This window comes from Epinephelus moara, chromosome 24, assembly GCF_006386435.1.
Source record: "Epinephelus moara isolate mb chromosome 24, YSFRI_EMoa_1.0, whole genome shotgun sequence".
NCBI lineage: Eukaryota > Metazoa > Chordata > Actinopteri > Perciformes > Serranidae > Epinephelus > Epinephelus moara.
The window spans coordinates 39,693,999-39,711,142 of record NC_065529.1 but is presented as its reverse complement, the minus strand read 5'-3'; the positions used below and the strand labels follow the sequence as shown (position 1 = coordinate 39,711,142).

Sequence of the window (17,144 nt, the reverse complement as noted above, 5' to 3'; positions counted from 1 at the left end):
TTTACAAATATAGCCATTTTATTAATGACTTGGAAAAAAAGCTTAACAACACAAGGAATACATGCATGCAGGGTATGTATGAGCTATTATCCTCCTTTTTCTTATTCACAACACACATTTCTTACAGTTCGGTACTGAATTACAGCTGTGAAGCAATAAAATCAATGTATGTATATGCTCGATTACACACACATATCAAAAAAGACATTTTCCCCCCCCAATGTGTTTGAAATGAATACTAACATAGTGTTTGATCCTCGAGCCTTGTCTTGTCAGGGGCTTTTTTTTTTAAATAAACAAACATCAATCATTGTTAGTAATAATAATAATTATATAAGGACAAATATAGATAAAAATTTAGGTTCTGATGCAGTGCTGCACGGCCGAAAAAACTGTAATCTGATCCCAGGACAGAAGACGAGACCTTCAAAATCAGAGTTTTATAAAATATTAATGTCATTAGGAACAATTTAAATGTTTTTAAGTTAAAATGAACTCTTTTTCAACCCTCCAAAACACTGATTTGATATTAGGAACGTGTGCTGCCAACGCTTATAGAGTGGATGAGGAACAGATATAAAAACGGAAGTCACTACATGGCTCTAGTTACAGTTTGTCGGATCTTGCTATGCTTTCCCGATCAGGCAGCTGGTCACATCTGTTTTAACGGCAACACTAACTGAGCTTTTCTACAACATGGTGATTAAAAAGGAAATTCAGAAACTCTCAATGTACAGTAAACTTGGTAGGATAACGTTCTTATTCTACAATAGAAATAAAAAAAACTACTGCCCTGTTAAAAAGGGAGAAAATGATAAAAAGAGAGAGAAAGAGAGAGCACTAAAACAAAGCGGCAGACTGCTGCATATTCAGAGCGGCCCAGTTCGTGGAAGCCGCTCCCGGCCTCAGTATTTCCCTCTCTTGGACTTACGAGTGGACTGCTTGCTGTTCTTTGCCCCCCCTTTGACGACGGGCTCTTCTGGAGACTCCTCAGGTTCAGACCGCCTTTTGGTTGCTGCCTTTTTGACTGCAGGCTCAGGGGACAACTCAGCCTTTGATCGCTTGGACCCGCCCTTCGCCGTCTCCTTTGTGACTACTTCCTCCTCCTCCTCCTCTGGAGTAGACTCTCTGGACACCGGTCGCTTGGAGCCCCTTTTGCTTAGCTTTTTTACTGCTGGTGTTTTGGGCTTTCTTGCAGGAGCTCCTCTCTTGACGGGGGTGGCTTTAGACGGCGTTGTGGATTCCTTCTTAGCAGCTGATGGTTTCCTTCCTTGTCTCTTCACTGAGGACACTGCTTTCTTGGCTGGAGACTTCTTGGAGGGAGGGCGTCCCCTGCCACTAGGTTTTGACTGACTAGAGCTCCGAGATTTCTTGGCTGGTGGGGGACGGCGAGCCTTGGGTGGAGGCCTCTTCTGAGATTTTCTACGAATAATTTGAACAAGGAGCCGTTAGTTAGGTAGACGGGTGTCACAGGTGGGTTCAATCAGTGAAAAGAGTAACACCTGCACACCAACTCCAAATTGCACAGTTATGATGTATAGATGGCCAACATCTTGATCCAAGTTTTATCTTCATCGGGTCAAAATATTTAAAAAAGTTGTGGACACTAATGTTTCACTTTTCTTCTTTAAAAAAGGTAAAATTGTACATGTTTACCTCTCAGATACCAACACAAGAGGTCTGAACCAAAAACGTGGTGAAAATATTTCTTTCATATTTAAATTTCTTCGTGGTAAAGCTTCTTGTTGTTAACTGTCCAAAGTCTCGACCATAAAATACATTAATGTTTAGGGCTAAGTATCGCTTAAAAAACAACAATACCAACTGAGTACTTGTGAATGGAGTAGCGTATTACAGCCAAACTTTAGAATGGTTTGGTGTGATGAATTGCCAACTCCACCGGCTGTATAGGTTGTAGCTGCTGCTGCAGGAGTGTGAGCTCCACTCACACAGTTAATGTTACTTAACAGTTCTTAACGGGTGTAACGACAGTCAAGCCCTTTCTGTCACGACTGTTAAACGGCTTGCTGTCGGACGTTAGCTCATGCCAACCGGGCAGACGTTACACTGACCATTCAACAGATGAGAGCAGCAATATAAAGAGTCAGGATTGTCTTGGATCAGACTCCTGGCGCAAAAAGAATCAAATGCAGGTATTGTTTGATTGAAGAAGTTTCAATACTACTTGGCACTGGGTTACATCATTCGTTATTTCATTTCTTAAAAGGTATACATTGCAGATTGTCAGTAACTGTTCGTTAACACACCTGCAACTGAAAGTGAAAGTAGCCAACCCGAGATTCACTCTTGTTTTGGTCTTGCTAAATTTACTCTCTTTAGCAATGTGTCTCTTGGATGCCTGCTGCTTACAGTCTGGCACCTGGTCGCTACCTTTTTATAAAGTCCCAACCTCACCTGAGCGCTGTGGGGGCACAGACCTATAAAACGTCCCGAGCACAGAAAATATAAAAACGCAGGCAGAGGGCAGAGTCTCGGCAGATAAATACACCACCATAAATTTCTAGTGGGTCATAAGTGATGATTGAGAGAGATTACTTCTGTGTGAGTCACACACTGTCTGTAGGAAATTTCTGCATATCTTCAAAGGCATCAAATTTAGACACCCAGTCCGTTTATGTTGGTGTATAATATGATACAGACGTGGAAATATAGAGGTTTAATACCATTTTGTGTTTTCCGCTTGTAAAATATTAAATGTTTCCTTTTGATCTAACTTTTAAACATGTTTCTGACACATTATTGTCTCTGTAATTCAAATCTTTGGGATTAATGTGCTATGATGCATTTACTTTGTGCACTACTTGAATTTTTAACGTCTCTGAGGCGTTTATGAAGATGCTGAAACCACTTTTAAACATTCTGACCTGATGAAGATGTGGCTGGACTGCACGGTCCGCTTCTGTGTTTCTGAGCAAAGCACTCACTGAGGTGTCGTAATAAATGATGGAGAGACTCCCTGCAGACTACAACCCTGTGTTAAGGACATTAATGGATCCAAATTTTTACACTCACCTCTTCTGGGCGGGAGCCTCGTCCTCAGACTCCTCTTCTTCATCTTCATCTTCTTCTTCCTCCTCCTCCTCTTCCTCGTCAGAAGATTCCACCGTCCGCCTCCTCTTGGTCGCAGGCGGGGGGGTTTTCTTCGGAAGCTCTTTGAACTTGTCTGGGTACAAGATTGTGGGGCTAAAGAGAGACATAGAAATCGTTTATCTGCTGCGTCTCAAGAGATTTCTCCACGAATGTTGTCTCCAAAGATTGCTATAAGTTACCAGCCTGGTGTGTGAATAGAAAAATATTTACATGTTGTCAAACTACAGTGTATACTATAGAAAACACATTACATCGACTAAAGAGAAAAAAGTTGGAGACATTTGTAGGGAGGGATATTTTAGAGCACAGTCGTAAGTGTTAATGACTGCCACTGTGTCTTTTTGACACTGAAGGCCACCAGTGCCAGAAATATAGAGATTATTAAACCATAAGTCAAAGTGTGTTAAAGAAAAAAAAGGTACTCTGAGTATTTAATGACTAAATAAAATAAAGATTTTCTCTACATGTAGCAGACAAACCTTGGGTAGAATGGGAAGGAGAGCTGGTAGGTCCCTGTGAAGCCGTGACCCGTGATCTGCTCCATCCAGCCGAGTACTTTACACTTCGTCAGGGTCCTCCTCAAATTGGCCACTGAAGAAAAGAGTTCCCACTTTAGTGACACCAAAGCTCACAGTGAAGTGTGTCTGAGTTTCAGGTTTCATAGTCGGCTCATCTGAATTTCACTTTTTCTGAACTTTAACTCTTCATTACAAAATGCAAGATGGTCTACGTTATAGAGACAAACTTTAGATCTTAAAGTGTCCGTAATCAACCTTTTTAACTCACCAGCAATGCAGATTTTTCTTTTTTAATTGGCAAAAATTATAAATTGCCTTTTTGTGTTAGATATACTGACATTAGTTTCAGAATATTTCATTGAGATAATAAGGTGTTATGTTGAATACAAACCTAAAGAAGAGGTTGGAGCAAAATTTAAGGCAAAATAATCTCAAAACTCTACTTTAGCATTTGCTATTAAATCTATTTAAGGATTAAACATAAAATACTACATTATTAAAATAAAATTCTGTCTGCAGGAGCTATTTTGTCTAACATAAGCCATGTAGTTAACTCTTTGGCCAATCACACTGGGCCCTCAGCGCGAGTCATTGCCTGATTGGGCAGAATCTGCGCACATGCAAAGAGGTTTGTTTGACTAGTGCTGCCAAGCTACAGGAGGAAAGTGTGACAGGATACAGGAGAGACAATAGGCACAGGTACGGTTAGAGTCTCAGCCAAGAACTGAGTACACTATAATATTTATTTATTACAACGTTCCCACAGTCATGGAAAACCTGGAAAATTCGTGGAAATTTTTAACAACTTTTTTTAGGCCTGGAAAAGTTAGTTAGTGTTGCAGTAATTTTCTGCGGATAACCTTCCACGTAATGTAACATAATGGCAAATTTATTTTCTGTAGCTGTTGACGTAATGCAGCTCGATATTTGAGCTGCATTACGATATGTGTTGTTTTATTAATCATCACAAACATTTCTTCATTTTCTCACAACGTTCCATAACTCCCTTCAAGTGAGCCCACTAGCTGAAGTTATGTGTGAATAGTTTGAATTTGATATATCTGAAAAATGCTGGTAAAATTGGAGTTTTGAAATTCTGTCCATAAAAATGAGTGGTCCGTTTATTGCAAGTAATATAGTTGTAGCAATATCCAGCAATGTTATTGCATATTTTCCTCATATCGTTCAGCTGGAGACCAATAATTTGAAGTTACTTAACTGAATTTGTTAGTACCAGAGGAAGCAGCAGGTGGTCAGCAGCCGTCCTGCTAAGACATCCAACCAAAAGAGAGACTCTTACCTAACTGGTACTCCTTTCTGTCCTTGTTTGCGTCCACTAGATATCTGCGTAGGGTGGTGGTGCTGCAGGTTTTGGGTTCATTCATGGCTGTGATGGCGGCAGTGATGGCGTCCTCCAGATTGGTGCCTTTCAGCAGGACCTGGTTACCGGTACGCTTCAGCTGCGACAGTCAGATAAAACCATTTTTAAGTTATCACGTGATTTCCCCATTACCGAATCTGTACAGGTAATCAGCTACATCTTTGTCCACCATGGTGGCTTTAATATGAACAGCAGACTGAGGCCTGCACGTTGCAAACTGCACTTCACCAGCAGGTCACAATTTATACGCTACTTGTTATTTTTAACAGCAGTTGTGACTCATTTGGACAATAATTAATAAAAAGGCTTCACCTGGAAGGTCCCTCTGGCTCCTTTCCCAGTGATCTGCTCCAGCTGTCCTTTCTCTACCGCCCTCACCAGGGCTGACTTCAGGACGTCTGGCCTGAGGACAAGGTCAGTTAATCATTAACATATTCAATAAACTCAGCTAATAACACAGATTTACACACTCCGTTTTTGTAAGTTACTGAATCACTAAAATCCAGTGTGTGTGTGCTGGAATGTTAATGTTGAAGCTGTAGTGCCAAAGAAATTGTTTGACTGTTAAATTAGTTCCACTTTTGATCATGGACGGATTCATCTTCTACTATCAATGGCAATATTAAACATTAGCTGTTAACAGATTCCCAAATGAAACAAGTTGCTTGAATCTACTCCATTAATTATTATCATCAGTTCAATATTTGTTTTTGGTTTTTAATTGTTCGTCCGTTTGAAACTGGAAACTTTAAAGACTTGTTAGAATTAAAAGTAATACATGAATGAACAATAAAAAATAATCATCAATTCTAGTCTTGGTTGTCTGTAAATAGTGCTGCACGATTAATCTAATCGCAACCGCGATGTCAGGCTGTGCGATTACATAACCGCATAAAAGGCTGCGATTTGCGATTTAATGTAAATAAATGTCAACATGTGTGCCTATGAACGTGACTACCTCTGCTGTAGTGTGTGGAGTCTGTTGACATCATGGCCACAAGCTATCCTGGTGTGTGCAGCACGTATGGTCAGGTGACTATCCGGCATGCAGCTGTGACTAACTGTTGGTCACAGCTGCACGTCTTCTTCAGCGGCTGTGTTGGCAACACAGACGCTGAAGAGGAGCATGAGCACGACCATGAACAGGCTGAGTTGGTGGCGGAAAAAACCCCCCGCAACATCTATTACATGGCGATACTTTGGATTCAGGTACAGCAACGTTTAACAGAAAGACGTGCTGTGTAAAAGTTTAAAAGTTAAAGTCGCCACGTCCCGCGGCAACACGACCAATCTATATCAGCACTTGAGACAGCACAGAGAAAAGTAGGAAGAGTGCATGTGAGAGAAAGCCGAGCTGTGTAATGTTAAAGAAAAAGAGACAACTGAAAGCTGCCAGAGCCTCATAAAACAATATCCAAGCACAGTTACACAAACATTTGTAAGTGTCACAGGGAAATCATGGACTCCATAACAAGCTATATAATAACAAATGAAAAATTTTGCTCGGGTTTGGACCACTTGACAGGCTGCTGTGTTGTGCTATGGCGTGTTGGAATTTGTCATTTACGTGACAACGCCTGAACACAACACAGGCTCGCTCCGCTGTAGGTACAGTGCCGTGCTGTGCCAGCAGCGTGTTTGACTGTGCGCAGTCTGTTGATGGTCATTTAGACACTGTCCATAACAATAACTATGTCAGGTCAGGTTAGTGCCCCCTAATGTAATGTAGGGGAAACACTGAATCAAGCAAGAAGACTAATGATACCATTTTTAAAATTATTTTGTAATCGCAAATTGCGATATTGTCCACTCAAATTGCAACATTTTTATCAAATCGTGCAGCACTATCTGTAAAGTTACATAAAACAACACTCAACAGAAAATAATGCTCTGTACCTCTTTTCGATGTTGAAGTTGGGGAAGTGCTGCTCCAGGTATTTCTTGATCAGGTTGTAGGACGCCTCTTTGGGCTCACAGAGCCGAGTGATGATGAGAGGAAGAGCATCTCCCAGAGACTCCATCTTCTGAGCAGCTTTCTAAAACACCACCCATTGAAGACATCATGATTACAACCCAACACATCATACTCTTTTAGGGTAAAATTAACTGCTGACACTACATCATCAATAACACAAGAATTAGACCTATCAGATATTGTGCTGTGATCTCCTACTGAAGGTATTCTCTTGTGGGCTAGTTGGACATCAGTAAAGAAACGCTGCAGTCCAAATGTAACTCATGATTTAAATTAGTAATTCCACATTTCAGGGAAATACGCACATGCACTTTCTTGCAGAGAGTTAGATGAGAGAAAGATCAATACCACTCTTATATCTGTCCATTAAATGTGAAGCTATTGCCAGCAGCTGGTTAGCTTAGCTTAGCACAGAGACTGAACACAGGACTCTGTCCAACACAGTAACAAATTCCCAGTATCACTAATGCTCACTGATTACGTAATGCTTTATTTCATTTGTTTAATCTGTACAAAAACCCAAGTATACAACAATTAGTTGTTGCTAGGCAGCGAGCAGAGACTCTGACCTCTGCTGTAATGTACCTTAGACAAGGTGGGCTGCTTCCCAATGGCGAAGGTTCCTGAAAGTCCTTTACCCTTCAACTGCGTGAGAGACGGAGCAAAAACAAGAAAATAAGTGATAACGCTTCATGGTTTCCTACACATTTTAATGAACATCTGTAAATGGACAATATGCACCAAAGCCTGTGAAGCTTAGGATTTTTCCAATGTTTGAAGCAGTGTGCACAGGGCCATTAAAGGGTTTGATGTTAGCATGTCTGTCGAACTGGTTTACAACTAAGCTTCAATCAATGCATCAATCTTATCTATATCCCTGCGTGAGAAACATTTACCTGTTTGATGGTTCCCTTCTCCAAATGTTTCTTCATTGCTTTCTTGATGAGAAACTTCTTCCTGTCGAGTTCCATCCCCGGGTATTTTTTCAGGATATATTTCATGACAGACTGGTACGAAACCCCGGTTCTGTCATTACAAGACTGTGAAGACACGAGGACAAGGGATCAGATTTTTTTTAATAGCAAAAAAATCAGGGAAAAACAAACACACGGTACGGACTGAGTCGATGGATTTACAGAGTTCGTACACACCGTAATAGCTTCGATGAGGATATTATCCACTTTGTTCTGAGTGCCTGCAAAGTTGGTGACAGGAAGCTTTTTGCTGGCAGCGACGCTGGCCCACGCAGGAATCGTCCTTTTCACCTTCTTGACTTTGGCTTTCTTGTACTTGTAGCCATCCTTCAACCTGCCGTCGCAAAAAAAAAAGGAGGAGCGAGACACGGGTTCAGTGAAGTGGTTCGTTTCTTTAGAAGCGATATTTCACTGTGATTGTTACCACCCTTATCTTTATCACATCCTCACCTTAGTAGGAGAACATAGCAGTGTGTTGCACACTGTCCAGCCGCGCAGTCCTTGCATTTGTCACTTTGTCCGTTTGTCACCGACGGGAAAGACAAAATGAAATTTGAGAACATCTGTCTTAATGATCACCATGGTAATTTGACCCCAAATGACTTGCTAAGCTAGGGTACTATGTGCAGAGAAGTGAATGTTTGCTTTGTCAAGGTCTGGGAGAAGACAAGGAGGAGAAATTAGGAGTTATTAACTGTGAAAGCCAGGTTTTAATGTCAGTAATAGTTCATCACCTGCAGCTGAGTTTTTTCCACTGTCTAGGTACATATTTTGGAAAACTGCTCTACACAGAGGTCATTATTTTTATGAAATATTTTGTCCACGATGCTTTAGAAATGTCCAAACATTTTGATTAAGTGCAGGGCTTGATACATATTTTAATCATTTTTGTACTAAGAAGGCGAAACAAAAATATTTTCGTAGCATTATTCTGAATGTTAGTAGCTTGTAGTGAATGCTGCTGCTCTCTCTATTAGTTTTCAGATTTGGACTGAGCTGGTAAACCGTCAGACTCTCATGACGCTTACGTCCTCCCCTCCTGCACTCCTCCAAGACTGCGGACAAAGGGACCGATACATCTGTCTGATATCTGTCTGATGAACGTGGCTGCGACAGGTCGCATCCTTTGGGAAATGCAACACTGCAACCACAGGAGGAGCAGTCTGCTGTTATCCAGCAGAGGTAAGGATCATATAAACAGATAAAAGTGCTATCAAAGTGAAATATCGCAGCGTTCAGAGTTGCAACTCTCGCTCTCTGGTGGAACTCACTCTTTCTTCCCGGTCCCTTCTCCTTCCTTCTCCTCCGCCGCTCCTTCAGCCTTTTCTCCGTTCTCTGTGGGCTCTGTTTCGCCCTCGGCCTCAGCGTCGCCGTCATCGCCCTCGGCTGGCGCGGCTGAAGATGCGGCCTGCTCCTCGTCAGCGGAGGGGGACTCCTCTGAGGATGCTTCAGGCTCTGAAAGGAGGAAACCATACAAACTATGAGTGGGGAAACAATGCAATGACTTTTCTTTTTCCAAACAGTAGCTGACCGACTATTCCACTGTAAAAAATATTGTCTTTTGTAGTTTTCTATTTGGTTTGTGTGACATTTTTCCAAATGATTTCCCAAAGCAGAACAATGTAAGCTATTTAGAAAGAGAAAGAGACACTGTCGGGGAATTTTGTAGAGCAAAATACTCACAAGTATGTAAATAATTTTACAAATATATGTTGGGTAATGATATTAACACCCACAAATAAACTTCCACGACCAATTTTGTGTCAGGATCTGTAATGTAAAGCAGTGATTCCCAACTGGTCCAGCCACAGGGTCCAGATTTCTCCTTAGTCATTAGTTCAGGGTCCACACAGCTTAATATATTCAGCATCTTACTTAGGTTTGGCCGTGTCATCGAGCTAGTTTGCTGTCTCTGTTAACTAGCTATCTGTTATTCGCACTCTACAGCAGGAAACAGCACTTCAAAAATTTGCTGTACTTCAAGTTTTTTTTTTTTAAACAAATTTGACACGTTTGTGAGTCACTTGTGGTCCATTCAGAATGGACCCATGACCCATTAGTTGGGATTTACTAGTGTAAAGGATGTCTTCACTCACAAAATGACCAGTTGTATATCACTAAGTCGTGCTGTGTTACTTTCAATTTGTTAAAAAGTTTTGCCATCTGCCTCCACGGAAGTTATAGAACTTACTGATATATTGGGGACCACGTTTAACAACAAAACTATTTCGAAACATCCATTTACAACTCTCACACAACTCCTGCCGTCTAATCCACGTCTCATTTGTCCAGCCGTACACTCAGTACTTCCCAAACACATGCATTTTTTGAAAACCTTGCAATTTAAAACTGAACTGAAAGTAAAACTTGTCACCACTCTTCAAAGTCTAAGGTTTTATAGGGAAAATGCATGTTTGTGAAGCACTGAGCATACGACTGGATAAATGAGACTTGGATTATACTGCACGAGGTGTATGAGAGTTTGATATAGTTTCGCTGTAGTGAAACACGGTCTCCAATCAATTGAAAAATCAATGCGTTTGCCGTCTTCTAGTGAGGCGTGCGAGAAAAACAAACAGTATTTTCACAAAATTCAAGGTAACACAGCGTGGCCAATTGATTTACAAATGATCGTTCTGTGGGTAAAGCATTCCTTTAAAGAAACAGTGAGGTAGATACAGAGGGGGGGAACAGAAGTTACATATGGAACTTAAAGGTAAATTCTACAGCTTGAGTTGTGCAGGATTGCTTGATTGATTGTCTTTGTTTGGTTTGATTTCCATGCTGTGGTGCACTATTCAGTTTGTGACTGCTGATTGGCTGTATCTGCTGCAGCTAAGCCTAACCTTTAACCTAGTCTTTGACTTCAGAGACATTACCCAAAGTGACGACAGATAACTTATCAACATCTACCACAGTTTCCAAGTGGTTTTAATGTTAGCGCCTGTCGCAAAGATACCAGATTACTTTCCATTTCTTCTTCGAGCTTTAGTTACTTCTACGGTTACTTTGGTTTGTCCAGTGTCCGTCATTTCCACAACTGAGGATAGTAATTGCAAAGAACTTGTGTTGATACTCTTTAGTAGCTGGGGATGGCAATAGATAGCTACCAGGAAACAACTATTCTCTTCCTGTTTTGGTTGCGCAATGGCACTTTGAGCCATAAATCAAGGTGGGACGTCAATTTCCTGGGAGATCAAACCTAGTGGCAGACAGAATTACGTAATGCCAAGCTTATAGGGAACCAATCTTAACACGTATGGTGTCTTTATTCCATGGCAGTTACATTTTATAATCAATATTTACTTAATAATAATGACTTAACTTTAAAAACATGTCTATTTGCACTTAAAATAAGTGTTGTGATGACAATTGGGGATTTTTGACGACAAAATGCAGGACAAGACGCTTATTTTTTTCTAATTTTAACTGGTGTAATGCAGAATTCTGGACTTTTAATTGCCTGCTTGTCCAACATGCCCAAAGTATGTACATTTTGTCCTCAAGGACATAATATTGCCCAATTCTAATTTAAGTCTGCATGTAAGCACCAGATATATTGCGGAGTTTAATTCTGATATTTGATTTGTACTTGTTCCTGTTACTAAAGGGTGTAAAAACAAACTTTGCATGCCCACACAGCCATGAGACCATGCTGAATACCCAGACCACAGTGTAGGGCTGTGTGGGCTGCAGTGAGACCGGAGCTGTGTCAGTGATGACGGTGCGTTCACGGGTCTCTGGTTCAGGTGATGGACGACCCCAGCCTCACCTTCCTCTGCTGCAACGGAGGGGGGCTTCTCCGGGGTCGGAGTCGCTGCTGCTCGGCGTATCGGCATCACACGAGATTTACCTGGATGAGGAAAATAAACACGTTTCGTAACACCAGGGGAAACCACATTAACGCACAACACTGTCCCGAGGCCCGTCCTGTGTACGTGCGCCGTGAAACATGGTGGACCGTGCCAATCCCACTTCATTCATTGAGGCCCATTATCCTTACACACAAGAGGAGCTGCTTTTGTGTTTCGCTAATCGCAGCCACCTCCAAGACGGTGCACTGCTCTCCGGCTCCTCCGCCAGCCTTCGCAAACACATTTCGACAGTCTTCACACGAGCCAGAAAATGAGTTGCAGGATTTTTTGGTAATTTCGCCATTTTGTCCGTCGGTTTGTACACACAGTAATGGCGTCGCGTCGCACACGGCAGATAAAATTCATTTCAGTTGCATGGAGTAAAAACCGCCGGCCTACGTATTTTCTCCAGCATCGCATCCGTGCAACAACACATTTATTTGATGAGTTATCACAACGCGGATCAAACTTACCTTTCACTTGTGGAGAAAAGTGAGATACTTTGGAGTAAAAATTCTGCACGATCCTTTATTTAGATTTCTCTGTTTACGAGCCCCGCCCCGTTAGGACCGTTGGTGACGTCGCAGCGTCACACGGGCACGTCACAGCCGAGCCTACACTAACCTTTAAGAAACAAAACAAAAAAAAATAAAAAATAAAAATAACCCTTTGACTATATGAAATGATATATTTTACAGTCTATTTTTAAACATTTTGAAATTATCTTAAAGCAACCAAATGAAGTGCACCGGACAATTTTAAATAAAGTGCAGCAGTATCGCTGCCGTTAGCTTTAGCCGGTCAAGCTAACAGGAAATAGGCTAGCTAGCAAACAAAAAACTTTTTTTTCTTTCGATGTTTTAAAAAGTTAAAATGTGTTATTGAGGGTTTAAGTCCGTATGTTGAGTTAACTTGATATCCTCTACCTTACAGGTCAATACAATCTGAGCACATGATTAATTTCACCAAGATAAATCAATTCTAACTGTATGCTCTGAATTACTTAAGCTTGGAAAATGTGTCTGTGGCAAAGGCTCATGGGAGCTGTAGTTGTCTACTGCTAAAATGTTAGCAACTTCTCCTATTCAGGACAATATTAGATACACAAAATGAGTAAAATATAGACAGGAAACACCAAAACAAACTTCAGCTAGAGTGATAAAGTAAACCTCCATTAAAATACACAAAAATGATCACTTATAGTCACTTATTTGTGGTTTAAATTCACTAGCTAGCTAGGTTTTCTCTCTTTCAATGTTCTTTCTTGAAAGCTCAAACATAAACTGAGGGTTTATGTCCACGTGTCGAGCTACCTTGATATCCTCTACCTTACAGGTCAACATAATCTGCGCACATTATTGATTTAACCAAGATTTATCAATTATTATTGTATGCATTCAAAAACTACAGCTCTGATAATGTTTTGAAGTGGAGTCTGGGGCAAAGACTGATGGGAGCTGTAGTTGTCTAATGCTAACAAAATCAAAATGAAAAAGAAGCAATTTTTCTTATTCAGAACAGTATTAGATACAAATTAAACATAAAATATAGACAGATACCAGAAGCACTTCAGCTAAAGTGACAAACTGAAAATACCCTGAAAATGAGTACTCTTTATCACACCCTTGTGGTATCATTATGCGTGGTTTATATTTTAGGCTAGCTACCAAACCAAAGTTTTTACTCTTTCCATGTTTTTTTCGAAAAAGCTCAAACATGATACTAATGTTCTGTGTCCATACGTTAAGCTAACCTGATATCCTCTACCTTACGGACCAACATCTGTGCACCGTATTATTTTATCCAAGATATATCAATTACGATTCTATGCATTCAAAATCTACAGCTCTGATAAGGTTCTGAAAAGGTGTCTGTGGCAAAGACTCGTGGGAGCTGTAGTTGTCTATTGCTAACAGCAGTTTTTCTTATTCAGTACTGTATTAGATACACATTAAGCGTAAAATATAGACAGAAATCACCAGGGGTCTCTTTTATAACATTGCATACGCACAAAACGAGGCTTGAAAGACGTGTACGCCACTTCCCATGCAAAAGTTGTGAATTATAAAAACAGACGATGGAGGAAACTTTGACCCATGCTTACGAACATTTTGGAGATGGGAAACTGGCGATGAAGATGGCGAGGTTGAATAATATTTTTTGGTGCACGCCATTTTTGGCTTTGTCTGTATGTACACTTTTAATGGATCCTACGCATCGTTTTAGAAATGAGACCCCAGAAACGTACTTCAACTAAGGTGATAAAACCTCCATTAAAATAGTCAAAATTATCTTAATTTCGAGGCTAGCTAGCAAACCAAAGTTGTTGTTTTTTCTTTCAATGTTCTAAAAGCTCAAACGTGATACTAAGGTTTTATGTCCATATTTTAACTTGATCTCCTCTATAGATCAATACAATCTGAGTACCTCATTATTTTAACCAAGATAAATCAACTATGGAATTTACACATTCAAAAACTACAGCTATGATAATGTTATAATGTTATAATGATAATGAAAATGTGTCTATTGCAAAGTCTCATGGGAGCTGTAGTTTGCTAATGCTAACAAGGTTAGCAACAATATTAAAAGCACATAAAGCATAAAAACACCAGAAACACACTTCCTCCAGTGTGATAGTTACCATCCATGAAAATACACAGAAAATTATCACTTCTCCAACCCTCTGTGACCTCCATTTGATCGTGTTGTTTAAATTTGAGGGCTAGCCCGCAAACCAAAGTTTTTTCTTTAAATGCTAAACATAAAGTAACCTATTATGCTCTACTACCATACAGATCAATACAATCTGAGCACCTCATTATTAAGATAAATCAATTATTGTACAAGCAATAAAAAAACTACAGCTCTGATAACGTTTTGAGGAGGTGTCTGTGGCAAAGACTCATGGGAGCTGTAGTTGTCTAATGCTAATAAAGTTAAAATGACAAGAAATCAGGACAGTATACACATTTAGCTTAAAATATAGACAGAAAACATCAGAAACATACTTTAGCTAGAGCGATAAAGTAAACTCTCCATGAAAATACACAGAAAATGATCACGTAGCAAACATTTTGTGGTCCTTATCACACCCCTGCTATGTCATCGTGTGTGTTTATATTTGAAGATAGCTCGCAAACCAAAGTTTTTTTTCTCTCTCAATGGTCTTTCTGAAAAGCTCAAACATAATACGGAGATTTTAGGTACAGATCAATACAATCTTAGCACCTCATTATCTTAATAATGTTTCTGGTAATTTTTTTGAAAAAGTGTCTGTGGGTAAGACGAACAGGAGCTGTGGTTGTTTTATGCTAACAAAGTTAAAATGATGCAACTTTTCTTATTCAAAACACCATGAGACACACATTAAGTGTAAAATTTAAACAGAAAAAAAAAAAAAAAACATATTTCAGCAACCTGGAAAGAGTGATACAAAAAACCCTGTGGAAAAACAGCCAGAAAATAATCAGTCATCCAACACTTTGTACTCTGTATCACACCCCTGCTGTATCATTGTGTGGTTTAAATTTGGACTTTTTCACCACTAATTGGGCTCCATTATTAACAATTATGTTCATGTTTCTGTCACTTATTTGGTCTATAGTGACAATTTTCAAATTTGACTTCTTCAAATTGCTTATGTTGTCCAAATAATCCAGTGGGATGTACAATAGAAAAGCTGCAACTCTTCAAAATTAAGAAACTGGAATTTTCTGTCCATCGTCTAATTAATTGTGTTGGCTCAGGCGCTTTAAATGCTTTATGACTGATCCAAAAACAAGTGAACAGCTGTAAAGACAAGTCAAAGCATCACACTGGTTAGGTAAGCCACATTTAGTGATCTGATAAGCACACGACCACACTGACACTGTAATATGAATTCATGCCTGACCACAATGAAACTGGATCTATACACAATCAGACATATATATGTATATGTGTGGTCAGATGAAATCAACAGATTCAATGCTGCGACATTTTCAAAGCCGAGGCACAAACTTTGAGTTCATTCACACGATTGTTGCTTTAATGGCTCAGCAGACCAAATCAGTGGCTCCCAGTGAGTGAAGCTGTTTCTCTAAGGATGCTAAGGCGTTGTCCAAAATGGGTTTAACACACACACACACACACACACACACACACAGACGCACAAAAATCTGGCAACCCACACCTCCACACAGCACCCATCAAAAGAACAGATCATGACAATCGGCATTTTTTAAATACCTTTTTTGTCTTTAATGTATTTACAAGCTTTAATCTGCTCTGTAGGTCTGAAGTATTACAAGCATTTCATGTTCAGCGACCCGGGCCATTTGCTTTTTAATGTTGCATTTTTTGCTCGTTTCGTTTAAATGTTTCCGTTTTTGTTCGTCTGCGTTTGTTTTGACAGTTCTGTGGACTGACTTGCATCGCTTCTTGACTGCATACCTCTGCCTCTCATGAGGCGTATGTACATATCAACGTAGAGCAAGCCAAGGCTGAGGGAAACACTTCCTGGTTATTAGGACATAACCTTTGACCTCAAAACGTCATACACGGACAACGTTAATAGTTTCTGTGCATTCACTCCTTTTTATCTCTGCTTCCCCTTCATCCCAAAATAAATTTTGTTTGACCCTGTTTTAAACCAAACAGCGTGGAATCCAGGGAGGCTATTTATTTCACAATTATTATTTTTGTTATTATAATTAATTATATTGTTATTTCTGTCGTCATGTTCTCATTTGTGAGCATCTGCAAATGTTAAATAACTTTCATATTTGCAGTCCTTAAAAAAATAATAAATTAAAGAGTCCAGAACCTATGTATCTTTTAAGTCTCTTCTTAAAAAGTAACAAAACAAAAGTAAGTTAAAATTTAAAACAAAAATATTTTCTATGTATGATACAGGTATTTAGTGCTTCCGCCGTTGGAATCCAAACTCAAAATGGCGGCATGTTTCAGAACCGTACCGCAGAAAAAAATTCCAGCCGTAAAACATGTCGTCCTGCCCATTCACCCATTTTGAACGTTTGTTTGTTCTGCCGTAAGGATGCAGTTCTACTACGTCGTGTCCCCCGGGTGTCTCCCTCGTCAATTATCTTCCGACTCCTCCTCCGCCTCCCGCAGCCAGGTGAAGAAGGCCGTGACAGACTTGAGGGCCACACCCTTACCCTGCTGCTCGGCAGGGTCTTTGCTCGTCTCCCACTTGTAGAAAGCGTCCTCTGAGATGACGTCCTCGTCATACAGACAGTCAAAGAACATCCGGAGAAGGTCTGGAAGACAAAGACACGTCAGCCATCTTGTGGATTAAGGATTTTAAAAACACAACTTTCTGTCCCGCTG

At 40.2% G+C, this 17,144-nt stretch overlaps 2 protein-coding genes across 15 annotated transcripts in view; both read right to left on the bottom strand.

Moving 5' to 3' along the window:
• On the bottom strand, positions 1-12,409 carry hp1bp3 (heterochromatin protein 1, binding protein 3). Of its 2 annotated transcripts, XM_050037834.1 has the most exons (13): positions 12,287-12,409; positions 11,732-11,812; positions 9,231-9,414; positions 8,410-8,472; positions 8,137-8,293; positions 7,882-8,025; positions 7,571-7,630; positions 6,907-7,046; positions 5,323-5,413; positions 4,930-5,089; positions 3,591-3,702; positions 3,034-3,204; positions 1-1,422 (listed from the first exon to the last, which is right to left on the bottom strand). In XM_050037834.1, the coding sequence occupies exons 2-13, from the start codon at positions 11,796-11,798 to the stop codon at positions 906-908; spliced, it is 1,866 nt and encodes a 621-aa protein (XP_049893791.1). In that variant the 5' UTR covers positions 11,799-11,812; positions 12,287-12,409; the 3' UTR covers positions 1-905. The 2 variants fall into 2 exon arrangements, with proteins under 2 accessions (XP_049893791.1, XP_049893792.1); XM_050037835.1 differs by lacking the exon at positions 8,410-8,472.
• Positions 12,410-14,661: 2,252 nt separating this feature from the next.
• The window catches only part of eif4g3a (eukaryotic translation initiation factor 4 gamma, 3a), a 79,802-nt gene continuing 77,319 nt past the window's right edge, over positions 14,662-17,144 (bottom strand). For 11 of the 13 annotated variants that reach the window (XM_050037814.1, XM_050037820.1, XM_050037812.1 and 8 more), the window contains one exon: positions 14,663-17,074. In XM_050037814.1, the coding sequence (XP_049893771.1) occupies positions 16,893-17,074 (182 nt within the window). In that variant the 3' untranslated portion in view covers positions 14,663-16,892. Of the gene's footprint in view, positions 17,075-17,144 lie in introns of all 13 variants that reach the window. The other 2 variants (XM_050037817.1, XM_050037818.1) reach the window with 2 other exon arrangements.

Excerpts from the sequence above, each read along its gene's own strand:
- hp1bp3 (XM_050037834.1), bottom strand. The coding sequence starts at position 11,798 with ATGCCGATACGCCGAGCAGCAGCGACTCCGACCCCGGAGAAGCCCCCC. Across the intron at positions 7,047-7,570 it reads AGCAGCCCACCTTGTCTAAG|AAAGCTGCTCAGAAGATGGA; the intron begins GTACATTACAGC and ends GTGGTGTTTTAG. Across the intron at positions 3,205-3,590 it reads TCCTTCCCATTCTACCCAAG|CCCCACAATCTTGTACCCAG; the intron begins GTTTGTCTGCTA and ends GTCTCTCTTTAG.